Source organism: Drosophila montana, unplaced genomic scaffold, assembly GCF_035044405.1.
Source record: "Drosophila montana isolate Dmon_TW-CO22-7 unplaced genomic scaffold, ASM3504440v1 contig_920_1, whole genome shotgun sequence".
NCBI lineage: Eukaryota > Metazoa > Arthropoda > Insecta > Diptera > Drosophilidae > Drosophila > Drosophila montana.
This window is the reverse complement of record NW_026999206.1, coordinates 541,946-568,664: the sequence shown is the minus strand read 5'-3', so window position 1 is coordinate 568,664 and position 26,719 is coordinate 541,946. Positions and strand designations below refer to the sequence as shown.

The 26,719-nt window shown below is 41.9% G+C and overlaps 1 protein-coding gene across 3 annotated transcripts; it reads left to right on the top strand.

Moving 5' to 3' along the window:
• Positions 1-473: 473 nt before the first annotated feature.
• On the top strand, positions 474-25,391 carry sno (strawberry notch). 3 transcript variants are annotated; one of them, XM_064699395.1, is made up of 12 exons: positions 474-1,069; positions 7,927-8,041; positions 13,500-13,982; positions 14,349-14,726; positions 18,525-19,028; positions 19,105-19,490; positions 20,439-20,845; positions 20,901-21,335; positions 22,113-23,965; positions 24,070-24,208; positions 24,287-24,662; positions 24,733-25,391. In XM_064699395.1, the coding sequence occupies exons 1-12, from the start codon at positions 1,067-1,069 to the stop codon at positions 24,961-24,963; spliced, it is 5,310 nt and encodes a 1,769-aa protein (XP_064555465.1). In that variant the 5' UTR covers positions 474-1,066; the 3' UTR covers positions 24,964-25,391. The 3 variants fall into 3 exon arrangements, with proteins under 3 accessions (XP_064555465.1, XP_064555464.1, XP_064555466.1); XM_064699394.1 differs by having other exon boundaries at positions 14,346-14,726; XM_064699396.1 differs by lacking the exon at positions 14,349-14,726 and having other exon boundaries at positions 477-1,069.
• Positions 25,392-26,719: the final 1,328 nt, after the last annotated feature.

Here is a 26,719-nt window from a genome sequence, read left to right as displayed (position 1 = left end):
TTAAATAGGCTAGATTTGGGTAGGCAAGACAAGTGATTCTGTACCAAAATATACCGAAATGCGTGTAAAATTAAGTAGTTTTAGAAATCTTTAACTTTGGTGCATAAACTTATAGAATTTTTTGACTATCTGGCAGCCATAATACTATAGGTACGCGGTCTAACCATATCGATATATGTGTGATTCAGTATTTTATTTTTTTTTTTTAAAGAAAACTCAAATTTTGTGTGTATGTAAAAAAAGGGTAATATTTAGTAGCTCAACTATAGAGGTCCAGTCTCGTCCAATAAAATAATTTATAATTATCAAAAAATACTAAGGATTTTTGACGGATTTTCGCAAATACCGAATTAGTATTTTCGTCACTTGAAAATATATCGATAAGTTATATTTTATTAGCGTGCGACGTGCGCTGCGAACGTATGTTACGTGTGTTTTCGGCTTGTTAACTTTTTTTTATTGTTTCCTTCCTCTCTTTTTTTTTATGTTGTTGTTATTGTGCGTGTGCGTGACTGCAGTTGAGCGCAGCCTGACAATAATAAAAAATAACGCAATCTTAACAAGCCCCCAACAAGCAAACTGCAGTCGTATTTGCAGCGTTCTACGGCAATGTATGTGCAGAAAACTTTAAACAAACAAAAGAAATAGACCAAAGGCAGAGAAGCAAAAAAAGAGTAAAAAAAAGCGTGTTGAGCCGCAGCCGTAAACGAAGCGCGGAGCCAAAGGCAGAGCCAGAGCTCAGTCGTGCTCGCTGCTCCAAGAGGCTGAAGCTGAAGAAGAAGAAGGAGGAGAAGCAGCAGCAGTAGGCGAACAATTGTTCAATTGCCGTTGCGACTCGGCTCTCTCTCTCTCGCACGCTCTGCCGCTGCTGCTGACCGACCGCCTGTCCGTCAGCGCGTCGTCATTCGCTTTGTCGTCGCCGTTGCCGTCGCCTGTTCTCTAAACGCGCGCGTTCTTCGCTTTTCCTCTTCCGGCCTGGCCGCGCTGAAGTTAACAGCAAATAATCATAACAACAACAACAACAACAGCAGCAACAACAAATTGCGATACGAATAACAGCAACAAAATGGTAAGTTCACAGTTAATGCAATCTTTTTATTTATTTTTTGTTTGTTGTTTCTTATTGAACATATCATGACTTATGCATTTCCTTTGTTGATGTCGTCAAAGCGCAACATTTGATGGCCAAAATTCAATGGCCACTGTCCGCGCCGCCGACGCAGCAGCAGCAGCAGCAGCTGAGAGTGCACACGCTAGCCATCTCGCTCGCACTTGCTAGCTACGTGCCCAGCCACATGGTGGGGCCATAAAAAAAAAACCAAATTCGCAAAGGCAAAAACAAAAACATTTCAATGTGACAATTGCGAACTCGTGTGTGGAAGAGAGCAGCAGTGAGCCGGGGGGGTAGGAAGAAGAGTGCATGAAGCGACACAATTAATTTGCATTGTTTTGTTTACATGTTTCCATTTCTTCGTTCTTTCTATATTATTTGATTTGTTTGTGTTTGTCTTCCTCCTCACACCCGCAACGCTTTGGCTTTCATTTCATCATAAGATTATGGGCGAAAACCGTTAACCGTTGCTTGTGCTAGGTTAGGGTTAAGCCCATGCGCCCTCTTGCCGCAGTTAGCCCCCGCAACTAGCGCCATTATGTTGACCAGTCACTTGTAATATTTACTTTTAGTTTCATTTTCTTGTACCCTTTTCAAGATGGTAAGCCTAGGGTATGCACAAACTTGGACTACCTCGGATTGTCTGGTTAAAGTAAACACTTAAAACTGGAAGACTTTCAGTAAAGTGTGAGCATTTACAGATTAGAATGTTCCAGATTGTTGAGCGAATTTCATCGTTTATTCTTTAAGATTAGGAATATTTGATTTTATAGCCTTATAAAGGATATTATGGACTTTCCGCAAAGCATGCATCTACTTACATATATAGTTTTGATCAGCTGGGTTGTGGGGTTAAGCTTGGGAGGGTATTCAAACTTCGGCGCTACAAAATTAGTTAATTGTTTTCTATTTAAAACCCATTAAATTTGCATGTAAACATTTTTAAATGTATCATATACATCCATACATTCATAAATACTGAAAAAAATATAATTTTTCGCAAATCCGAAAACTTCACTTAGAACCGGGTATATTAATTTCCGATGAAAATCTCTCTAAGCTGATTCAAAAACACATAACTAGAAGCTTATTAGATCTAGATGGGTATTCGCAACGAGTCAATATACTCTCTTTCACGTTGCAAACGACAAACAAAGTTTTCGAAAAGCACGTTTTCCGCCTCGTCAGTCCAAGTGTGACCGTGCCAATATAGAACAAAAATCCAAAAGCTGAACAATACGCATTTCATCTTAATACAAGCACAAATCTTGTTGGCCAATTAGCAAAGACACAAACCACAAGCAGCAGAGCTCTCTCTTTCGCTGTTCGTCCTTGGCCTGTGTGCACTGTATGTGCAACAATTTGAACATAGGCCTGGACGGTGCGGTGCAAGGTGGAAAGTGCAAGGTGTGCAGCAACAGCAGTTGATGCCACTCCCACGTGCAACGCGCTGCTGCAGCGTCCCGATTTTACATAAAATTTCCCCAGCTGTCGCAGCTTATTTATTACCATCTGCATTTTGCTCTATTCGCTGCATTTGCAGCGGCCTGTGGCGCATGCGTCAGCATCTGGGGCAAACGCACCTCCTCCCCTTTGCCCAGACCGTCCGTCCAGGCACAAAACACACATCTGCCCACCTGCCACCTGCTTGAAGTCTGTGTTAGTGCATGCATACAAGTTATATGCATATATATCTTCTCTCTCTCTCTCTCTCTCTGCAACTCTCCATTTATTTATGTATACTGTATATAATTGCATTGATCACCAATCAGTCAGTTATACATACATATATGTATGTATATATATAGAGAGAGCTAGCTGGATTTTAACTATTGCGTTGTAAGCAAGGCTTCTAGTTGGAACTTTGGAAATTTTCATTCACCGTGAAAAACTCTTGTCTTTAAACCCGTTTCGCTGAATACAGCGATTGCAGCGAATTCGTAACCGAAAAATGCGTGGAAAACGGCTGTTTACAATTTTTTTCATATATTTTTTGCTTCCGATAAGCTACAAACTTGTTTGAATGCATTATACTGAGCTTTAAAAGGCTGGAATATTGGGAATATTGGGAATATTCAGAACTTTGAAGTGGAAAATGTGGCTGCAAGCTTGTTTGAACTATAATTTAATTATTGTCTAATCAGTTTTTATACATTAGACGAAAGAGAGACCCAATTTATAAGTGTTCAATCGATATCCATAACTCCTTTTCTCTGAGTGAAAAATGGGTGGAAACATTCTTTAAACATGTAATGCAAAAAATACGTAATGAAAATACGTAATTTTATTTGTTCACCTAATTCTTTTGCACACACTGGTCCCACTGTTGCACTGTTGTCTGCCTAGATATGTACACACTGTACACTTGTGTTTTGTGTTCGATTTGGTTTGCTTTTGTTGCCTTTTTATCCGGCATTTTTTGTTTTTATATTTATTTTCGCTTCTGTTGCGATTTTGCAACCCTTAAAAGCGACTCTCGCTCTGCCTCATCTTTTCTCTATATTATTCTTCTTGTTCTTTTTTTATTTTGTTTGTGTTGTTTGTTGTTTGTTCTTCACCCATTTTTGGCAACGTGTTGATGTATTTCCTTTTCAGACAAACTCACACACACACACACACGCACACACGTGTGTGCGAATATTTGAGCTTTGTTTTCTTTTTGCAAGGTCATTCGCTTTGCTTTTATTTTCTGTGTCACAAAAGCGGTAAAAAAAAAAGAATGCAATTTATTGTATTTGGGCAGGCAACAGCATTTTTTGATAACAGAATATTTTTGAATTCGCTTGCATTTTATAGCCTGGGATAAAAGGGTCTAAGGCGTGTGTATAAAGTATATGTATATATGGACAATTTCAGAAACTACAAGAGCTAGGCAAGGAAATTCGAAATATTCGTTACATTCCCCTATATCGTAAGCAGAAATAGAATATCATCTCTTTTCGATATCAGCTGCCGTTTAATCAAAATCGATCAAAATCGAGCTTGCGACTTGGTTTTGTTATGCATTGTTTGGTGTGCTTAGAGCATAAACATTTAAATTGTGGGATATCTAAGCACATTTTCCACAAATTTGGTGAAAATCCTTCTGCTTTGTGCATTCATAGAAGAGAGCTAGAAAGATTGAATGGCTGTGTTCGGCGTGATATCCTCCCGTTCTTTTCTTCTAAGCTCTCCTATGTAAAGTTCAACTTCTAAAACGAAAGCCTGACCTTAAGCTGCAAGCGTGTGTGAACAGTCGTAATGCCCGTTGATATTGCGCTACTTATTGATAGATAACATGCTTTAGTTTGTTGTTGTTGCTGCTCGTTGATAGATGCGCTGATAAGCGCGATGATCACGCGTGAAAAAGCGACAGTTAGAAAGCTAAAAAGATAATAAAAAACACCTAAGATCGTGACAACTAATAGGTGGTATATGACATGGGGCTACGAATCGGTAGACTACGGGATATACGTAGATACAGCAAGTTGTGCTAAACAGGAGTATATAATTAAGTAATATATAATTTATGCGATCGCTGATTATCGCGTTATGCATATAGATATCATTTAAATACCTGACAGTATTACGTATTATGTCCTCCTTCGCCTTCATTGTAAATACCCAATTAGCCACAAAACATTGTAACTATGCCCATAAAGCACAGTCTTTTGCTTGAGAGAGATCAGAAGATATTGATAAAACAAATTGAACTATAAAAAGATATCTTTTCGATTCAAAATCGATGTCTAACTGCGAGAACAACAGGCGCTACGACTTTCCATCATCTCGGTGATGCTATTAGAAACTTGTGTATTCTAATTAGGCTTTTAGCACTTAATTTTCATAATTTGATGTCATCAATAATTAGGAAGACATTCGTTTTTGTCTAAATAAACAAATTATGTTCGGTTTGTTAAAACTTTTAAATGTAGAATGTAAGAGAGATTGCACGGGACAATTTAAAATGCAAATAGGGTATATCTATGTGTATAAACAACTGTTAGCTCTAACTGATTGACTGATTGACTGACTGACTGACTGACTGACTGACTGATGATCAACGCGCCTAAGAGCCATGGAGCGGAAATTTGTCAAAAATGATGAAAAACTCCGCCCGCAACTATGTTAAATTCTTGGAAAACAGTTGTGAAACTTTTACCCGATAAGCTTAAAATATATATGTTAAATAAAATATGTTAAGTATATTACTATATATGTATATACTGTGTACCACAAAATTTGTTCTTTCTATTCAAAGTACAATCAATCATTCTCAGAAACATTTGCCACAAATAACTGCCTCACCTGAAAGGCGTCGCTGCGACCGAGACTTTACTGTAGTTGTCAAGGGTGGTCGGTTGGGTGGGGGGCTGCCCGCTGTGCTCTGCTCTGCTCGCTGTGCTGTGCTGTGCCTATTTCTGTTTCTGCAATTTCCCAAGTTTCCAAGTGCCCGACTCATTGATTTATCTCCATCCACAGAGGCAGCGGCAAACTTTCAGCCAAGTTGTGCTCGGCGCCAACCTGGCAGCCCAGTCGCACCCAGTCGACGGTGCTGTTTGCTATCTTGCTCTAATTGCCGCTGTACATGCGTTGTCCTCTGTATCCTTTGGCACTAGCACAACCTCTGCCTCTGCCGCTGCCGCTGCCGCTGCCTATGCCTCGGCCTCGTTTTCGGTCTCGGTCTTGGTCTTGGTCTCGGTCTTGGTCTCGGTCTCGGTCTGGGCACGAGCGTCCACCCCTCCATTTCAATCAGTAGGCCGCCTGGCAATCCTTTTGTTTCAACGACACAGGGGTGCGCAGTAGTAGCGGGGGTCTGTATGGGTGTGCGTGTGTGTGTGCGTGTGTTTGTTGGGGGTTGGCCCATTGCACATGCTACGTAGTTTCAGTTCAGCTCGTTGTTCATAGTTCGTAGTGTTCGGTATCTCTGCATGCCAAACATTTCCACTGCGTGCTTGACTGCTGCCCTTTGTGTGTGTAAGTGTGTGTGTGCGTGTGTGTGCGCGTGTGCTAGGGGGAGCAAATTCCACATTCAACCCTTTACACAAACTGTGCGGCACAGTGGCACCTGTGCAACCAGAATATCGTCTATCGATAGTTGTGAAGCTGTATGTATAGGTGAATCGATATACGATATGATATAATGAGTTATCACAATATATGAAACATTCGCTTGTTGCCAATTAGGGTAAAGTGCTCTAGAAATATTATTAAATGTAGCATAAAACTCGTAAAGCAATAAAAAGGGTCAATTGGTGCAATTGTGCAATATATCGTATATACCCAGAATATCGTTTATCGATAGTTTCGTAGCTGCAACTCTTGTATGTGTAGGTGTATCGATATACGATATAATGATATAATGGATATATCGATAGTTGTGTAACTTTACCTCTTATATATTGTGTGCTTTAGTTAGAAGATCATCGCCTGAAGTCAACGTTAACTTTCTGCATTGCCATGAGATCGATAAGAACCGTTATCGATATTCTGTTTTTTGAGCATATCTCGCAGCTCATAAGACCTACAGCCAACATATTTGGTATGTGGACTATCGTCTATGTGCTGCTCTATAATACAGATCCGAAATACCTTTTCCCTTTTCGTATAGCTCTGCCTGCTTAAAGCTAAATATTTATCGTTTAAATGCATTCAAATTGAATTGTAAACATTTTGATGCAATTTTTTCAAATCAATTTCGAGCGATGCTTGAACCACTGTGCAGCTGGTGCCAGTTGAACGTTGTTGATACCGAATGGTGGTTGCCTGCCCGCTCCTGACCGCTTCAAAGTTGGGCCAACCACCCGAGCCCCCCAAATCGCACCGTTCAAGGGGTGTTTGCCACTGCAGAGACTAGCTGGTTAGCGTCGAGGGAGGGGTGAAGGGGCTAGGGGACGTCTGTTGATTGGGGTTAGAGCGTTGATATGGGCAGAACTGGTGGGTAAGTGGGTGGTTGGTTGGTTCGTGGACTGTGTGGAAGCGCCGAAAAACTGCAAGCTTGTTTTGGCCTGAAAATTTCGCTAGTTGCCGGGGCAGAGAGAGACACTGGAGTCGGCACAGCGCGTAGTTGCCTCCAACACGAGCGCAGGAACAGTCGCAAATTGCAGCAGCAGTAAAAGCAGCAGTAAAAGCAGCAGCAGCAGTTGAAGCCGTGGCAAGTGTTAAGTGGCGAGCATCTGAAACTGACCTTTGCCTGACCCAACGTGCTCCAGATGTTGCCAGACTGTCGAAATTGTGAGTTTTTTTCTCTCCTTATTCTCTGTTTTTTTTTTTTCTTGCCTCCGCTGCTTCGCGTCTTTTTTTCTCTCTCTCTGTGTGTGTGTGGCTTTTTTTTCTCGGCTCGTGCTTTTTGTGCTGTTTTTTCTAAACAACTGTGCGAAAGTCGTGCGTTTACTTTCTCGCTCTCTCTCTCTCTCTCTCTCTCTCTCTATCTGTGTGCGTGTGCGTGTGCGACGCTTAAAAATGTGCTACATTTTTTTGATGTGCCTCATTCCGTTTTGTTTTTTATTTGGTGATTCCCCGGAAATGTGCAGCCGTTCATTTGTTTTCTTTAGCGTGCTGTCTGCCGTACACTGCACAAAAATGCGAGTTCGTTTGATATATATGTATATTTATATATATATATATATATTCTCTTCACGAACAGCGCCCTTTTAAAGTCCCAATTTGAGCTCGAAACTCTAAAAAATAGTACAGTTTACATGCTTCAATGTAAACCTTCAATGTGCACCTGGAAATATGTTACACTGAAATCCATTCGGGAGACAGTTTCACAGTTTTGAATAATTCTTGGCAATTTTATTGATTTCCCTTTGTCTTGTTTATGCCATTTGCAGACTTCAAAGAAGCGTAAAACCCTTTTGGACGCCGATGAGAACGACGATTTTGATGATGATGATTCCGGCTCTGATTTTGATGACGATGAAGATCCAGATCAAATAGAAGTGCCCGGTAAGTGCCAACTTTCTATGCTTCGAGTTGTCTGTTAAAACACGCAAACCACATTTTCATGCTGAAATTTTAGCGCACAAGAGCGGCAAATGAACCTTTGGCCCGAACCTAGGCAGGCTCTCGTTCGGCTCTCAGCTAACCAAAAACGGTGTCCCCTTTGTTCGGCCGGGCACGGCCGAAAAGAGGGTCGACCAGGCAGACTTGAATAGTTTTCCGAAATTGCGTGGAAAGTTCATAATTAAGCTGTCTATGCAATAGCTTGTACATATGTAACAGCTGGAAAAGGTTAAAGGTCATTGCCACACAGCCCTCATATGCCGAAATAGCAGCAAAATTTGATTTAGTTATCACTTTGATATTACTCGGGAACTATTAAAGCCAGAGTTAGAAACTTTGACACGAAATCAAGCCAGAAATTACATTTTGAAAGTTTAGTGATTGTTGAGAAACTTCAGATCTAAATACTGGGCAACTTCAGTCGCTTTCAAGCTAAAGATAAACGAGAAAATAGGCATATCTTTAGCACGCCGAAGATTAAATGCCCTTGTGGACATTTAGCTTACGGTTTTGCAGATATGTATGTGAGCGTAGTGAAGCTCGAAAATGCTGAGTTTGATGAACATATTCCGGAAAAGAGAATAGTTTACCATACAAGAACCATCTTTTCGGTCGATCCATCCTATGACATAGTAGTCTGATGTTGATAAGATTTTGCATCTTTAATATCTTGATAACAGAGATGCTTTTCATACTAGAACCTACTTTTCAATACAAGAACTTATATGATATAGTGGTCCGATTCGGTCTGGTTCCAACATGTGTACTGCCTACTGATGGGAGGACAGACAGACAGAAAGAGAGAGAGAGAGAGAGACAGACAGAAAGAGAGAGAGAGAGAGAGAGAGAGAGAGAGAGAGACAGAGAGAGACAGACAGTCGACACTCGGCTGTTGATGCTGATCTAGAATATATATATACTTTTGGGGCTCGGAGATGTTTCCTTTTATGCGTTACACATTTCACGTCTTGAAAATCAATATCGACATTTTCCCCATTTCGTGTATTTAGACTTATTTGTATGTGGATTGTTCAATGCTTCAATACTCCAGTAAATGTATCCATAAAAATCGTTGCAATCCCAAGCATGCAATATGCATTCCCTTTCTATTCAATTACAGTGTATTTACGAATAGTTCCCTGTTAATTTTTATATGTTTTTGCTGTCACATTTCTTTGCCATGGCACGCAATCAGATTATTGAGGTGAAAACTTTGCCCGAATAACAGGTAGTCAGCATAAAAGTTTGTGCATATTTCAAGCTGCGGTTCAGTTTTTAGTTGATGCGCAGAATGAATGCAATTTAATTAAACAACTTTTTGCTGGCAAACATTTTTGGGACTTTGCGACAAAATTTGCATTAAAATTCAGCTCAATTTATACAGAATATCCGATAAAACGAGCAGACACACAGAGAGAGAGGGAGAGAGAGAGAGAGAGAGAGAAACCGCCATTAATAAGGGGCGTATCTGTTTAGGTTTTAGAAGATTCCACAGCTTGGTTTCATGTGACTTAAACTTGTTTTATGAGTTCCCTTATTAAAAGTCATCCTTTTCTTTGTATTCTTGCGTTATCGTTCTTTGCTCGATATATCGATATATATCGTTTCTTTTACAGTTGCGATATATTTCAAGTTTAGTTATTTTCGTTTCCTTATGCGTTGAATTCTGTTTCCATGCCTTCGATTACTTGGCATCTGTTTTCTATTTTTTGCTTTAGTTTTCGATAGTTAATCGATTTGTTTCGATATATTATCGTTGCATTTATTATTATTAATATTATTGTTATTATAAATACAAATATTATTTTAAATAATAATTATTATTATACCTGTAGTATTTAGTATTATTATTATTATTATTATTATTATTATTATTATTATTATCATTATTATTATTATTATTATTATTATTATTATTATTATTATTATTATTATTATTATTATTATTATTATTATTATTATTATCATTATTATTATTATTATCATTATTATTATTATTATCGTTATTATTATTACTTAATTTGTATTATTATTATTATTATTTTTATTTTTGTTATTATTATCATTATAATTTGTAATCATTTTTTTAAATTATTTCTACGATTATTTTCTACTCATTTTTTTTGTTTGTTTTTATTGTTACATTTATTATTTTTATTATTATTTCAGCTGTTTAATAATCTCCTATTGAGGTTTCATTTTCTTTGCACTGGCCAGGGCAAATATTTCGCATAGTTTCTGCCTAATCAGTTCTATGTATGCGATGGCCAAATATTAATTAAAATCGAATTTGCATCAAAATAATTAAATGCAAGTTCGATGTGCAGCCCTGCATGCGGTCGGGTCGGGGGCCAAGGGAGAACCCGAAGATAATCAGATTGTATTATATATGGATATGATTTATGTGCTCATAAATGCGATGCACAGCTCAATCCAAGCCGGGACACAGATACATATAGTCTGTCCATATACATATACATATATGTACGCTATTGTCTTCATATAGATGTTGATGTAGATGTGGATGTGGATATAACTATAACTATAGATATAGATAGATATTCATATGCGTATCGCGCTGCGCAAGAACACATACATATACACATACATATACACATACATATACACATACATATACACATACATATACACATACATATACACATACATATACACATACATATACACATACATATACACATACATATACATATACATATACATATGCATATGCATATACATATACACATACACATACATATACATATACACATACATATACTTAGACATAAACATGGTGCAATACATATAAATCCAATTGTGGCCATCTGTGCGTCGTCTGTTTGTCTATATTGCATTTGGTTTTGGGCATATGTGCATTAAGTATTGATGGTCAGCTCAATGCAAATTCTCCCCCTTCTCCGTCCTCAGTGGGCCTTAATTAACTATCTATTATAAATGAGCAATAACAACAACAGCGACAACATTTTGTGTACGTCTGCCAATTAAACCCAATAATCCCATCAATCGACCCTCATATTTGGCCTCTGATCCACAGAATTTCGCATATCCTCAGCATTTCAAAAAAATATGTAAACCAATTTCATTTAAGTTAAATGCCGCAGTTGAAATACACTCAGCCAAAAAAATTAGAGGTAAAAAACTTATTGCATTTAAAGGAAATGTGAGCCAAAGGTCGACTAAATGAGAACTCCGCCCAAGGCAGCTGTCCGTTTATCGCGGCTTCACTGTACCTACTGAAGGTATTCCAAATCTAAATAATAAACATCTATTATAAAGTTCTTATAATCTCCGAGTTATACATTTTTGAAGTTTTTCAAAAAATAATATATTTAGTATACAAAATAATCTAGTATGCAATATAATTTTCGAAAATCTTCCCGCTTTATACATATTATACATATGTATAAAACTCGTGCTTAGCGCTATCTTTAGAATATTTCAAGGATTGTCGGATAATCCAAATTTACTTAACATGAATAGGAAATGATATATTTGAACTACAAATCTTAACTGTGAACCGTTTTAAGCCGAAACGCTTTAAGCCAGAGATGCCATATATTTATATCCTGAACTTATGGAAAATCCATGCAAGAGGCAGAAGGAGGCATCCTTGATTTCTTCCTCTTCTATATGGGTTCAAACAGTTCTATATATAGAATATATATATACATATATATATATATATATATATATAGTTTTATATATAAAAATATATATAAAGGTGATTTGGCTTTGACTTCCACCCGCAAATGTGGAAAAATCGTGAAAAACGTTTGTATGAAACCTTGTTGTTTACTATCCGATGGACCCTGAATTCATATTCAAAGAGCTCTGTTCAAATTCATTTGAGGCGTATTTCACACTTTGAGGGTCAAAGAAAAAGCTGCAGCCTGATATCTAGAGTTCAATTGTTTGCGTTACAATTGTGAGCAAAACAATGTAATTCCTAGTTGCACACATATCTATAGATATTTTAGGTACATTATTGCCATAGCAGAAGACATGGCTTTGTTTATGTAAACAAGTTCCAATTGGCAAATCGGTTTGTGTCCCCTGATTCCTTACAGTACGAATATATAGAATGAATATATAGATAAGTAATGAACCATGTTCCCGCTCGCAGGCAGCGCGAGTCAATTTTCAATTCAATGTCAAACACGGCTGTCCACTTGTCACTGGCTGTGTGTGTGCGTGTGTGTGTGTGCGTGTGTGTGCGTGTGTGTAAGTGGAGTTGGGCGGTAGGAAACAACGTCTTGAGCTTGTCGCAGCTGCGAACTGCGAACTTATGCATTGCATCGCCCCATTGGCGTCAGGTGAATGCAGAAGATAGACTCGTTGCGGAGCCTCCTGCCTCCTTTCCAGCGCCAGCTACTTCATGTAAGCATGTACGCATATTCCCACAGACATTTGCTAATTATGTACTCATTATATATCTAGATATGCATATATAACAGGAAAGGGGCACATAATGCACATAACGCAACTAAGCAGCTAAACCAACAAAGAGAGCCATGGGGTGTGTAATGGGGGTATTACTTCGCCGAAGGGGCAGGTCGCTCGGACTGGGGCTGGGACTGGGCCTGGGGCTGGTCTGTGGCAACGGCAACAGCTACAGCAAGGGAATTTAATCGATTAGCAAATGCAAATGCAAAGACAGCAAATGCAGCTCCAGAAGTATATAAGTGCATACATATATCTGTATCTATAATATTATATCAATATGTTGTATATGCAAAATCTCATTTAAGAGAAAATAGTAAACTCATATGCAGAATCATTAATTTTTCGCCTGATACCAATCTGCTCCAAAAATGTTACATTTTCAAACTTGACATTTTGCGGTTCCACTGGCCAGTGTCCGTTGTCGGTAACATGTGAGTGGCAAAAGTATCGCTTCTCTAAATAAACAGCTAATCGGTTTGATTTACCCAAGTTTTCCTTCCAAAAGTCAAATAATACGACCTCGAAGTTCATTTAATGGACTCTCTGCGGGATTTGGACATCTTTAAATGTTAAAATCGGTGACATTATTAAAATTGAAAATTATTATTTAAAAGTTACCGCTTGACTATTTTTTGCAAATGTGAAAAACGTGTTTGCTTATGGGAAAACGGACGGGCCACATTTTTCACAATAAAATAAAAGCGTGACATTCGCAATGTAAGAATGTAGGAAATGTTGACAGTGGACAGTTAGGCTATAAGTTCTAAAAATTGCTTAGGGATCGGACTTTAAGCACCGAAACTACTCTCTAAGAATGCATTAGATATGTTTGTAAGGATAAAGGGTATCTGGTCGTGCGGCACTTTCGACTTGAGCACACTCTAATTTGTTTTCCAACCGAGATATTTATTGATTTTGTTGCCGTTTGTTGCAGGTGGCGGTCGTGATCTGAATACTGCAGTTACCTACGCGCAAAACATTCGCAGCGGTGTTGGCATCAACGTCAACAAGCAAGCGAATAGCGCCCCAAGTGGCAGCCACAGCGGCAGCAACATAAGCGCCGCCTTTCTCAAGTTTGGCAACAGCAACAGCAACAACAGCAGCAACAACAACAACAACAACAACAGCCACAACAACAACAAAGTCAACAGCAGCAGCATCAGCAAACCGACCTCCTTGCTGCTCAGCAACAACAGCAACAGCAGCAACATTAGCAACAACAGCAACAGCAGCAGCAACAACAACAACAACAACAACATAAATAACAACAACATTTCCGTATTGCGGCCAACAATTGTGACGCACACAACAAAATCAGCAATTGCGGGCGGCAAATTTACCGCGCTGCCAACAACAATAACGACAAAAGTCGCCATTGATAAGAGCCTAAACAACAACATGCCAAAGAAATTGACGGGTAAGTGTGACCATATTCTATACGAATGCACACACACACACTCACACACACACACACACACGCACACGCACACACTGCGCCAGTCAATCAAAAGCTCAATTTTAAATTAATGCTGCTGTGTTCTTGTTCTCTCTTCCCTCTCTCTCTCTCTCTCTCTCTTCACTTTGCTGCTGCTGCATACTCACTCTCTTTCACACACTCTGTCGCTCTCCCTCTCTCTCTCTCTCTCTGTCGCTCTTTTTCTATTGTGTTTTTCTTTTATTTATGTTTTGTTTGGTCGTGTTTTTTGGTTTTTGTTTTGCGGTTGTTGCTTCGTTTGTTTCTTTTCGTTTCGTTTCGTTTTGTTTTGCGTTTTTGGTCCAGCAGCCGCATTGGGCAACGCCAGCGGCACGAATACCGCAACAACAAGGATCAGCGGCACAGCTGGTGGCAACCCTGGCAGCAGCAGCAGCAGCAGCAGCACAAACCTGAGTGCTGCCAGCGCCTATTTGAGCAGCGGCGCCGGCAACTATTTGAACAGCCTGAGCACCAACGATCTGATGAGCCTCGCCGCCTATGTTGCCTCCAAGGGGGCGCCCAATAGCAACAACAACAACAACATCAACAACAACATCAACAGCAACATTAGCAACAACAACAACATCAACAACAACAGTAGCTACTTTTCGGGCAGCGGCGGAGGCGCTTCAACTTCAGCCGCCTCTGCTGCCAATTTTAACATGGCCGCGTCTTTATTGGCGCAGAGTAAGTCCTGTAATGTTGGTAACAACCAAGAATTTGCCTAACAATAACCGTTAATAACTCTTTGTCTGTGTTCGTGTGTGAGAGTGTGTGTACCTGTGTGTGTGTGTGTTGCGTGTATGAATTTCTCTTTTCATACTCACGCAAAAAGCCATAACAAATATTGGTAGCTAGTTGCATTTGTTGTAGTTGACAGAGGTTTGGCAAACACTGTCAAATCTTCGTAGACTCTTTTAGAAATTCCTTAAAGTTGCAGCAATATGGCAACACCGTGTGGTATCTTTTTGATAAATAGACAACACTATTTTGTTTTTAAACTCGCGCAGAACCGCTTTAATATGGCAACGCTGTTAAATATCAGTTGCAGCAATCTGGCAACACTGTTTAGCCTCTGTTTACAAATGGACAACACTGTTTTATCTTCAATTTGTAGAAAAACTTGAAAATTATACAATTATCGCCCATTGATATAGTTGTTTCAATATGGCAACGTTGTCAAATATCTGTTGCAGCAATACATATGTCCACACTGTTAAAGGGCAAAACCAGTTTTTTATTAAATTCGCAGAAAAGCTTAAAAATATTTGCAATTGTTGAATTTTGACTTGTGGCAACACTCTTAAATCTCAGTCGCAGCAGTATGGCAACACTGTTTAGCCTCTGTTTACATCACTGTTTTTCCCTAAATTCTTACAATGAGAAATATCTTTTTACAGTTTCTCTAATATGGCAACGCTGTCAAATCTCAATTGCAGCGATATGGCCACCCTGTAAGCTCTCTGTTAAAAAAAGGACAACACTGTATTTTCGTAAATTCGCAGAGAAGCTTCATAAATATACAATTGTTGAATATTGACTTGTGGCACCCCTCTTAAATCTCGGTCGCAGCAGTATGGCAACGCTTTCAAATCTCAATGGAGACTCGGTCGCCATACATACATACATATAACTTTGACTTCAACCTTTGGACCTTTTACCCAAACATATTTGTGAGATGTCAATTTTGTATAGTCGAGCATCAAATTAAGTTCGGATCAAGCGAAATTTGGATAGCTCTTTCGAACTGTGAATCGAACCAGCGGCCGTTTTTTCATAGATTTGCAGCCCTGGTAAACATAGCGCAAAATTCAGCGGAGCTTTGGTTAACTTTCAATGGGCTTTGTACTGCTAAACAGAGCGCTGTTAATAACAGCAGCCAGCTCTGTTAGCCTGTAAATGTTATTGTTACGACGTTTTTAAGCTCAAATTTTGAATGGATCGCATTGCTTTGCTTGGCGCGAACCAACTCGCCTCACATTTTACTCGGTAGGCCTTGCTTTGTACGGTTCTTTTTCAGTTTTATTTGTAGACTTTAGGCGCTTACTTTCGATTTAGTTTTACATCCAATAACATATCCGAAACAACGCGAGAATTTTTACAAAATTTTAAGTACAAAAAAAAAAAAAAAATAAAAAAAAAATTTGAATTCTTAAAAAGAACTGATAAATTGTACATCGAAAACGCGTTTGTTATCTTTTTAGGTTTTAGCGTTTTTTTTTTTCTATCAATTTCACAATTTTTTTTTCATAATGAGTACCAAGATGAAGAAGCCAACGGGTTCACCTAGCGAATTCACTCCAATGATCCAGAGCAGCCACAGCTGCAGCCGCCTCAACTCGTCCTCCTTCACCTCGACGGCGAGCAGCAGCAGCAGCGGCAGCAACAACAACAACAACAAAAACTGCAGCGCAGCGCGACGCCCGCCGAGTCGCGTCTCCTTTGGCATCAAATGTTCCCGGGAGCATTTGCAGCATTTGATTGGAGTGCAGGTGGCCCACGCCATGGGCCGTTTCTATCGTGTGCACGCGCGCGCCTTGGCCAAGCTGGAGCACTTGCTAATGGAGGAGCTGGTGCCGCGGCTGGGTCATGCGCGGCCGGGACACGCACAGCTGCTGGACCGTATAATGCGACGGCTGAACAAGCTGCGTCCGGCGGTGGTGCACATGAAGGCGGGACTGCATCGAAGCCTCAGTAGTAGTCGGCACAAGAGCAGCGTGCCCCAACGGGCAAATGAGCTCGACCTGGAAAGGCAACGCAAGCACAAGCAGCTGGAGCGGCGGCAGGATCAGCAGCTGCTACTGTCGCTCTCCAGTTCGAGTAGCTCCCGCCTGGATGCCGATTTGCGGCCTTCGAGTCTCTGCTGCCTGCTGCAAAATGACAGCAATGCGAGCAGCATTGACGGCTCCAAGGAGCTGACATTGGGCTCGGAGTCGCAGACGCAGCGTTCCGAGTCGCAGTCGCAGTCGCTGTCACAGTCGGAGCCCGACAAGGATAAGGCTAAGGTTAAGACCCGGAAAAAGGTTGTACAACTAATATATCAAAATCACGCGTTCAGCTCGGCGCCCTTCAGCAAACCGAGCGAATTACATTTGGCGGCCGCAGATTATCGCATCAGTGCCGGCAAATGCAAGTCAGGATCGGGATCAGGATCGGGATCGGGATCGAGATCAGGATCGGGTTCATCGGAAGATGCGCACTCAATAAATCGCAAACAGCTCGAGACGAATCTATTGTACAAAAAGTCCTCGTTTTCGCTGTACATGAACCGGTTCAAGTATCCGCCGCCCTGGCCGCACGCCTACACGCGCTGGTGCAAGCCGCGGAGCGTGAGGAACGTGTTCAGGCCGCAGCCCTGGGAGGACGACAATTGATCATCTCGATTTGGAGTGTCGGGAAGAGAACTGTATTATGCCGGCGTCAATCTTCGAGCTTTTAATTGTTTTTAAAATTTCTTTGATTAAATAGAAGTCACGCTTTAAATACTTTGACCCTGTTCTCTGTTACACTTCTCGCTGACCCACTTTCACTTTGGAGAATCCTCAAGCCTTTATCGTTTATGCTAGATCTATATGAGTGGCCTTTATTATAGCTCGTTTGATCTTTATTTCGCTTTATTGAAGTCCCAGCCCTTCTCTGGTATCCAAGCTCGGCTGAGCAAATCTAGTTAATCGTGGAATTCACCTGGGACCCGCGCCCGGCATCAACTTCTAGCTTCTATAGGATTCATAGGTGGATTGTAAACTGTAAACTACTTTCTTGACTTTTACTGCTAAAATGATGTTGCTTCGAATTTGCTGTAGAAAACCTGTGTTGTTTAAATTTCGATTCTGTCTCAGCTAGTTTGAAGGCGCGAAGGAAATTGAGAGAGCGATTAACTAACTCGAACTGCGGCTGACTAACTAGTCCGAGCTGCAGCTGAACTCCTGATAACCTTTCCGCTTAACACTTTATAGCATTTCGTCTAAAGTAGATCCTTTATTGAATTTGGTTGGGATACGGGCAAAAGAGGGCTTCGCCGACCTCGTGCAGTATAAATTATAAAGCATTGGCCATATTCTTGCTCTATGCTGAGTATATTCAGCCTGATCAATAGCCGAGTCCGTGTTTGCCTTGAAGCCTTGAACTAATCGCCGGCAGCTGCAACTGATTCTCCTAGCCCTACTTTTTCTAGGGTATATCAAATCAAAATATGATTTATACTGGGTATAGCTGTCTCCATTTGATAGCTTGATTAAGTCTAGAGTCTAGTTGCGATTTTTAGTTGAGTTAAAAATAATAAAAAAGAAACAATTTATTTGCTCTACTAATCACATGCAATATATTCCATCTCTCTCTCTCTCTCTCTCTTTCTCTTGCTCTGTCTGCATTCATACAACTCTTTCCATGCATTCCATCTCTTTCGCACACGCACACCAAAAACAACAACCACAACAACAACAACAACAAATCACAACCAAACAAAAAAACACACTTGTCTTGCAGTGAGCTATGCGGGCGCTGCCACGCCCATGCGTGCACCGTACAAGCTGCCGCCGGGCAGCATGCCACAAAGCGCTGCCGCCAGCGCAGTCAAGAGCAACAGCGGCGCCGGCGGCGGCAGCGCAGCAACGGCAACAGCCGCAGCTGCAGCGGGCGCAGCGGGCGGCGGCGGCGGCGGTGGCATGAAGGTGAACACCATGATGCTGGAGAAGCTGCAGAAGCTGATCGCCCTCAATCCGGAGTACTTGACCAGCGGCATACCCAACCATGTGATGACGCAGCTGTTCATGCAACCGATGCGAATGACGCAGCAGCAGCAACAGCAGCAGCAGCAGTTGCAACAGTTGCAGCTGCAGAATGCGGCCGTCGCGAATGCGAATGCGGCAACGGCAGCTGCAGCCGCAGCGGCTGCCTCGGCGGCCGTCTATGTGCAGCAGGAGGAGGATGAGGTGGACTATGAGGAGATGGGCGTGGCCGAAACATATGCCGACTATTGGCCAGCAAAGCGTAAGTGTTCCTGGCCCGCTAACAATAACAATCCGCTGCATCCGAATATTAAATCTTATTTTGATTTGATCCACAGTCAAGCTGGGCAAGAAGCATCCGGATGCGGTCGTGGAGACCGCCTCGCTCAGCTCGGTGGATCCGTGCGATGTCTACTATAAAATGTCGATACCCGCCGAGACAATTAACAGCGGCCAGCTGAGCGCCCTACAGCTGGAGTCCATCACGTACGCATCCCAGGCACACGATCATCTCCTGCCCGATGGCAGTCGTGCCGGCTTCCTGATTGGCGATGGCGCCGGCGTTGGCAAGGGTCGCACCATTGCCGGCATCATCTACGAGAACTACCTGAAGGGGCGCAAGAAAGCCCTCTGGATATCCGTCTCCAATGATCTCAAATACGATGCGGAGCGCGATCTCAGCGACATTGGAGCGACGCGCATCGAGGTCCATGCGCTCAATAAGGTGGGCAACATTTTAAATTACCTTCAAAATAGGTCTCAATTATTAGAATTACCCATTTAATTACGCGAGTAATTGTGCCAGACACACTTAACTATCGAAATATATTTCAATTTCCTCTATATCAAATGATCTTGAAAAGCTGTACATTTAATTACTCGAGTAATTTATCTTAATTACTTTAGTAATTGCGCTAGGAAAATTTAACTATTCATATGTTTGCTTAGCTAGTATGTTTATCATGCACTAGACAAAACTGTACAAGAATATGTAAATATAACTACTAGAGTAATTAAACTTAATTAGTTTAATTACATGAGTAATTATGTTTGGAAATTTTAATTTTGTGTGCATGAAAAAATTGTCTACCGTGCAGAGCGTTCACAAAATGTAATTACTTGAGAATATCAGGCAGCCATATAATAATTTAGGTAATTAATTTAGAAGTTATGCCATTTGGCGCTTAAGTAATTAATCAGTCTGGCACAAATATGAAAATGTTGTTTATTAATTTCGAAATCAAGCAATTAGTTGTTTATTTATATAATTTGGCAAAGTAACTTTTTAATTTTGTAATAATATTTGAAAACTACTTAAGTTTAATGTTTTTAAATTTATTTAATTGGGTCATCAATATCAAGAGTCGTAATTGTAATAAGTAGTTTATTAGGTAATTGTCTGCGAATTTCCCAAGTAATTTATTGGGCAATTGTTGGTGAATTTCCCAAGTAATTAATTGGGTTATTGTTGTGGAATGCCCAAAGTTTATATAAACTAATTTCCAAAATATTTGTATGGGGCAACCATTAAAGTAATTGTTGGGTAATTACAATTTCCCCAGTAATTAAATGGCATTTGAGCGGTAATTACTAGTAGCATTTGTACGCATTGAAGCACTCAAATTTGTAGTTGTACTTCGTAATTAAATTACCATCCTTTTCCGCATTGCAGTTTAAATATGCGAAGATTAGCTCGGATGCGAACAACAATTGCAAACGTGGCGTCATCTTTAGCACATACTCGGCCCTGATTGGCGAGTCGAACAACAAGACGGGCAAATATCGTTCGCGGTTCCGGCAGCTGTTGCAGTGGTGCGGCGAGGACTTTGAGGGTCTCATCATATTCGATGAGTGCCACAAGGCGAAGAATCTGTGCCCGGTTGGCTCCGGCAAGCCAACAAAGACGGGCCAAACGGTGCTCGAGCTGCAGCAGAAGCTGCCCAAGGCGCGAGTTGTTTATGCCTCGGCGACGGGCGCCTCAGAGCCAAAGAACATGGCCTATATGGTTCGCCTGGGCCTCTGGGGACAGGGCACAGCCTTTGGCAGTTTCGGTGATTTTATTACCGCCGTGGAGCGACGGTAAGTTTCCTATCGATAATCTTCTAGCCAATGCTGATCCATGTTTCATTTGCAGCGGCGTCGGCGCCATGGAAATTGTGGCCATGGACATGAAGCTGCGCGGCATGTACATCGCCCGCCAGCTGAGCTTCAAGGGTGTCAGTTTCAAGATTGAGGAGGTGCCGCTCTCCAAGGAGTTTCGCAGAATCTATGATCAGAGCGTTGAGCTCTGGGTGGAGGCCATGCAAAAATTCACAGAGGCCGCCGAGCTCATCGATGCCGAGAGCCGCATGAAGAAGACCATGTGGGGTCAGTTCTGGTCCTCGCATCAGCGTTTCTTTAAATATCTCTGCATTGCGGCCAAGGTCAACCATGCGGTCCTTGTCGCCCGCGAGTCCATCAAATATGGCAAGTGTGTTGTCATCGGCCTCCAGTCCACCGGCGAGGCGCGCACCCTCGATCAGCTGGAGCGTGACGATGGTGAACTGACCGATTTTGTGTCCACAGCCAAGTGAGTTTTTGTGCGAATCAATTTGAACATACATTTTAAACCAGTTTACAGTGAAGAGCAGGCTGAAGTTGAGCTTTGAGCTAGGTCCAAAGCTTTAATGTGCTTTCGAGGCGTTGAAGCTGTCTTCTATCCAGAGCTTTAACTTTGATTTAAGTCAAAGCTTTAGGTTGATTTTAGTTTTTCAAGATTTTAAATCTTTATTTAGCTATCGCATCAAATTAAATTTAAGCTTTGATCCCGCTCATGAGCTTTACTCATTTTAAGTGTAAATATTTTGTATGTCTTAAAGCTTTTTTGTGCTTTTGCGATCGTTAAATATTTGTTAAGTATTTGTCAGCTATTTCAAGCGTATTCACTGTCTCGACTGTGTCCCTATTTTAGGCTAAAGCAATTTATGCTTCTTGATGTTTTTGTGCTTTACAACATCAAATATTGTTTGAAGCTTTTGCGTGCTTTCATTTGAGTTAGATTAGAGCTTTTGTGCTATATCGAGCTATAGCCTAAAGTATGTTAATTCAATTCTTCTTTTTAAGTGCAACTAATTTGTTTTTACCTAAAGCTAAAAATCGACTAAACGATAAGTTTTAAGCTGAGCTTAATTTTGAGTAGAGCGTGCTTTCAATACAGTTCAATACAGCTTTTGTCTTGCTTTAAGGAGCTTTTATTGACTGCTGAAAGCTTTTGAATGCAGTTAGTCAACTTAAGCCAAAATGAATCGCATGTAATTATATTAAAATTTAAACTTTTGTTTCACACATTTTTTTTTACACCTTGCAGAGGCGTTTTCCAGTCGTTTGTGGAACGGCATTTTCCGGCGCCCGATCGCAATCGTATCAATCGCATTTTGGGCCTCTACGACGAGACGCCGCCCGTCAAGCAGGAGCCGCACAGTCTGCTCAACAACAACAACAATAGCAACAATAATAACAACAACAGCAGCAGTGGCGGCATCGGCGGCAGCAGCAGCAGCCGGAGTAAGCGAAAGGGCGCCGGCAAGGGCAGCGGGCGCAAAACAAAAAAGAAGAAGCGCAGCGGCTCCTGGCAGTACAGCGACAGCGACGAGGAGGCGGCGCACACATCCAGCGGCGACTTGGACAACAACAGCGACAACGCAGCGGACAGCGACGATGCCTGCGATGATGATCACGCGGGTGGCGACAATGACGATGACGATGACGACGACGACGACGACAACAACGACAACGAGGCCGACGATGATGAGAACGACAACGAGGCCGACGATGATGAGGACAAGCACGACGGGGACAGCGATCGGCACAGTGTCGCCAGCGATTATAGCTCCGATTTCAATCCGTTCTTCATGAGCGGCAGCGACAGCGACATCGATCCCTGGGTGAATGCGCGCAGCAAAAAGTCCAGCGGCAGCGCCAACAAGAAGACCCAAAAGAAGTCCAAAACGAAGAAGAAGAGCATCAAGAAGGAGCCGAAAATCAAAAAGGAGCCAGCCACCGGCGCGCCTCCAGCGAGCAGCAACAGCAACAGCAACAACAACAGCAACAACAATAACAATAACAACAACAATGCGACCATGTCCGCCACAGTGGTTGCCGCTTTGAATGCGGCCAAAAGCCGCAAGCCACAACAGCAATCCACACAGGACAAGATCCAGGATCTGCTGCAAAAGAAACAGGAGCTCAAGGGCACCATGACGCCGGTGGGCGTGAATGGGGTCAAGCTGAACTATGGCCCGCCGCCGAAGGATGCGATCGAGCGTGCCTGCACCATGAAGGAGGAGCTGTTGCGCAAAATAGAACGTCTCGGCGCCCGGCTGCCGCCCAATACATTGGACCAGCTGATCGATGAACTGGGCGGACCCGATAACGTGGCCGAAATGACGGGCCGGCGCGGTCGTGTCGTCCAAAGCGACGACGGCTCCATACAGTATGAATCGCGCACGGAGTCGGATGTGCCGCTCGAGACGCTCAACATAACCGAGAAGCAGCGCTTTATGGACGGCCAAAAGGATGTCGCCATCATCTCGGAGGCCGCCTCCAGCGGCATCTCGCTTCAAAGCGATCGACGCGTCTTCAATCAGCGACGGCGCGTTCACATCACGCTCGAGCTGCCCTGGTCCGCCGATCGGGCCATACAGCAATTCGGACGGACGCATCGCTCCAATCAGGTGAACGCGCCCGAATATATATTTCTCATCTCGGATCTGGCCGGCGAGCGGCGATTCGCGTCGACGGTGGCCAAGCGACTCGAATCGCTGGGCGCACTCACGCACGGCGATCGTCGGGCCACAGAGACGCGCGATCTCTCACAGTTCAACATCGATAACAAGTATGGCCGGCAGGCGCTGGAGACGGTCATGCGCACCATAATGGGCTATGAGTCGCCGCTGGTGCCGCCGCCCACCGATTATAGCGGCGAGTTCTTTAAGGATATTGCCGGCGCCTTGGTGGGCGTTGGCATTATTGTCAATAGCGAGAGCCATCCGGGCGTGCTCAGCCTGGACAAGGACTACAATAACATATCCAAGTTTCTCAATCGCATTCTCGGCTGTCCCGTCGATCTGCAGAATCGTCTATTCAAGTATTTCACGGACACCATGACGGCCATCATCAATCAGGCCAAGCGTGGCGGTCGCTTCGATTTGGGCATTGTCGGTGAGTTGCGATACCACCCAAGGCATCCCACAAAGTGGACATACATATATATGATCTATCTTCATCCCAACTTACGCTCTCTCTCTCTCTCTCTCTCTCCACAGACTTGGGCGCCGCCGGCGAGAATGTGACCCGTGTGCGTCTGATGCGTTTTATGCGCAAACATGCCACAGGCGTGGCACCAACAGAGCTGCACACGGTGCGCGTGGAGCGCGGCATGATCTGGCAGGAGGCGATTGATAAGTGAGCATGCAAAATCCGCACAACTTGAATGCAAAGCTCAGGCTCTAATCTTACTCGTATGCACATTCGTTCCTCTAGATATGCGGATCTGTTCAATGAGCACGAGGGCTTCTATACGTCGCATCAGCTGCGCAATCAGAAGCGCACCGCAATCCTGGTGGTTGTCATCGAACAGCAGCCGGCGCGCAGTTCCACGGATGCGGACAGCAGCAGCAAGGCGCAAAAGAAGAAGTCGCGCACCAAAAAGGAGATCATGTGCCAGATATACAGGCCCAATACGGGCCTGCAGGTGCGACACGAATCGCTCGCCGAACTGGAGAAGAAGTATCGCAAGGTGGCCAGCGAGGAGGCCGAACCGCATTGGACCGAACAGTACGACGCCTCGGTGCACACCTGCTCGCACGCCTACTGGAACGGCAACTGTCGCAACGTCAGTCTGGGCAACGATTGCGAGGTAAGCCGACGCATGCCCAATCCCAATCCCAATCCCAATATATATATTCATATATTCATTCGATTTGCAGGTGGGCTTGCGGCAACGTCTCTATCATGTGCTCGCCGGCTCCGTGCTGTCGGTGTGGGGCCGTGTCGAGCATATCCTGAATACGCGCTCCAATAGCAAAATGCAGGTGATACGCATGAAGACAACGGAGGGCGAAAAAATAGTCGGCACCATGATACCAAAGTCATGCTTTGAGCCGCTCATGAACGATCTGCGCAGCGACTCCGAGAAGCAGGAGGAATTCAACTATTAAACTAACTACAAAAGCAAGAAAACAAAACAAAACGGAAACAAAAACAAAAACACAAAATTCCACCCACCAACAAAAACACACGGATCCAGACTATGTCGTTGTCTCTTTCCAAAATAACATCCTACCCAGAAAACACATACAACAACAATAACAGCAAGGGAGTTGGCGAAAATAGTTGTCTCACATTTCATGCTTACATTTTCTTTTTACGATTTAATTGTTTTTGGTTTTTTTTTTTGTTTACTTAGATGGATTTTCCTTATACCTTTTACATAGATTCTTTGTAATTTTAGTTGTAAAATCGCATCGTACATAAGTCGAAATGTATTTTCAAGCCTATTAGAAACTCAAAGTCGACATTTCTAATTTCTAACTGTTTAGCTCACACATACACACAGACACACACACACAGACACAGACACAGACACGCATACACACACAAAAACGACATGGATAAAAAAGATATAGTGAAAACAAATGAAAACGCTTATTATATGGACTTTTCTTAATGATTTAAATATTAATTAATTTAACTAAGTTTAACATTTACGCTAGTAAACACACACACACACACATACACACACACAGACACATGCACACACTATGAAATGCCAGCAAGCAAATGTTAACTATTTATTGCGCATACGTTTTAGTTACACACACGCATATTATTATAATTATTATGTATGTATGTATGTATGTAAAATGCCCCCATATATGATTTCTGACCTTATTTAAATTACGCTTTTTTCTTTTTGTTTTTTTTTTTTTATATTTAATTTTTAATTGAAAGCTGCAGCGCAGCGCGCAGCTTTTTGCTAGTTGAAGAAAAAGCAAAATGCAAGAAACAATACAAAACAAAACAAAAAAAGAACCTAAACATAATATATAAACGAACACTTAAGAGTTAATTATTAACGCAACCAAGATAAGGCATTTTTTTTTCATGTCAACATAATTTTAAGTTGAAATTGAAAAGTCAAACAGTTTCTAATTAAGGTCCTCTAACTGTAATAAATAAATTAAGCTTAGCCATTAAAGGTGTTAATATACATATACACATATGTATGTATGCGTCTATGTATATATTTACATATGTATGCACACATATATATTTATATACATATATGCATATAACAAATACAAATGAAGTACGTGCACGTATGTACACGCAAATTAATAAACGCGATATTGTGGCATATAAAACAAAGCAAAAAAAATTACACAACCAATTTCAATTCTTGTACTTTTTAATCAATTACGAGCATACGTCAATAATTCACAAACTCTGGAAACGTTTTTACTTCCCGGATCAAGGATATTGAAAAGATTATTCAGAGGAATGCAGAAAAAAAGATTCTCCAATAACACATTTAAAATAGTTAATCGAATTCAACTGACAAATTTCCTACCGTACTGTTATCGACTGGAACTGTGTCGCATGTGCACGCATGTATCGACTTATCGATAACGAAGCCGAAAAGGTCCTCGCGCAGAGTTGCCACTTGGGCAGCCGTTAGACGAGTGAAGTGAGCTGCGCTTGCAGAGCGCGCCCGCCATTTTTTGAATTTGAAAACAAATTGAAAGCGGTAGCATGTGTTTTAGTAAAGTTGCGAAAGCGTTATTTAATTTTGTATTTTCATTCATATTACAATCGCGCTCTTCCAGAGCGGAAGTTCACATACACATAGTTTGCCATTCAACAATTTCGCTATCTCATTTCTGGTATTTCATTTCTTTGTTGTTGCCATACTCT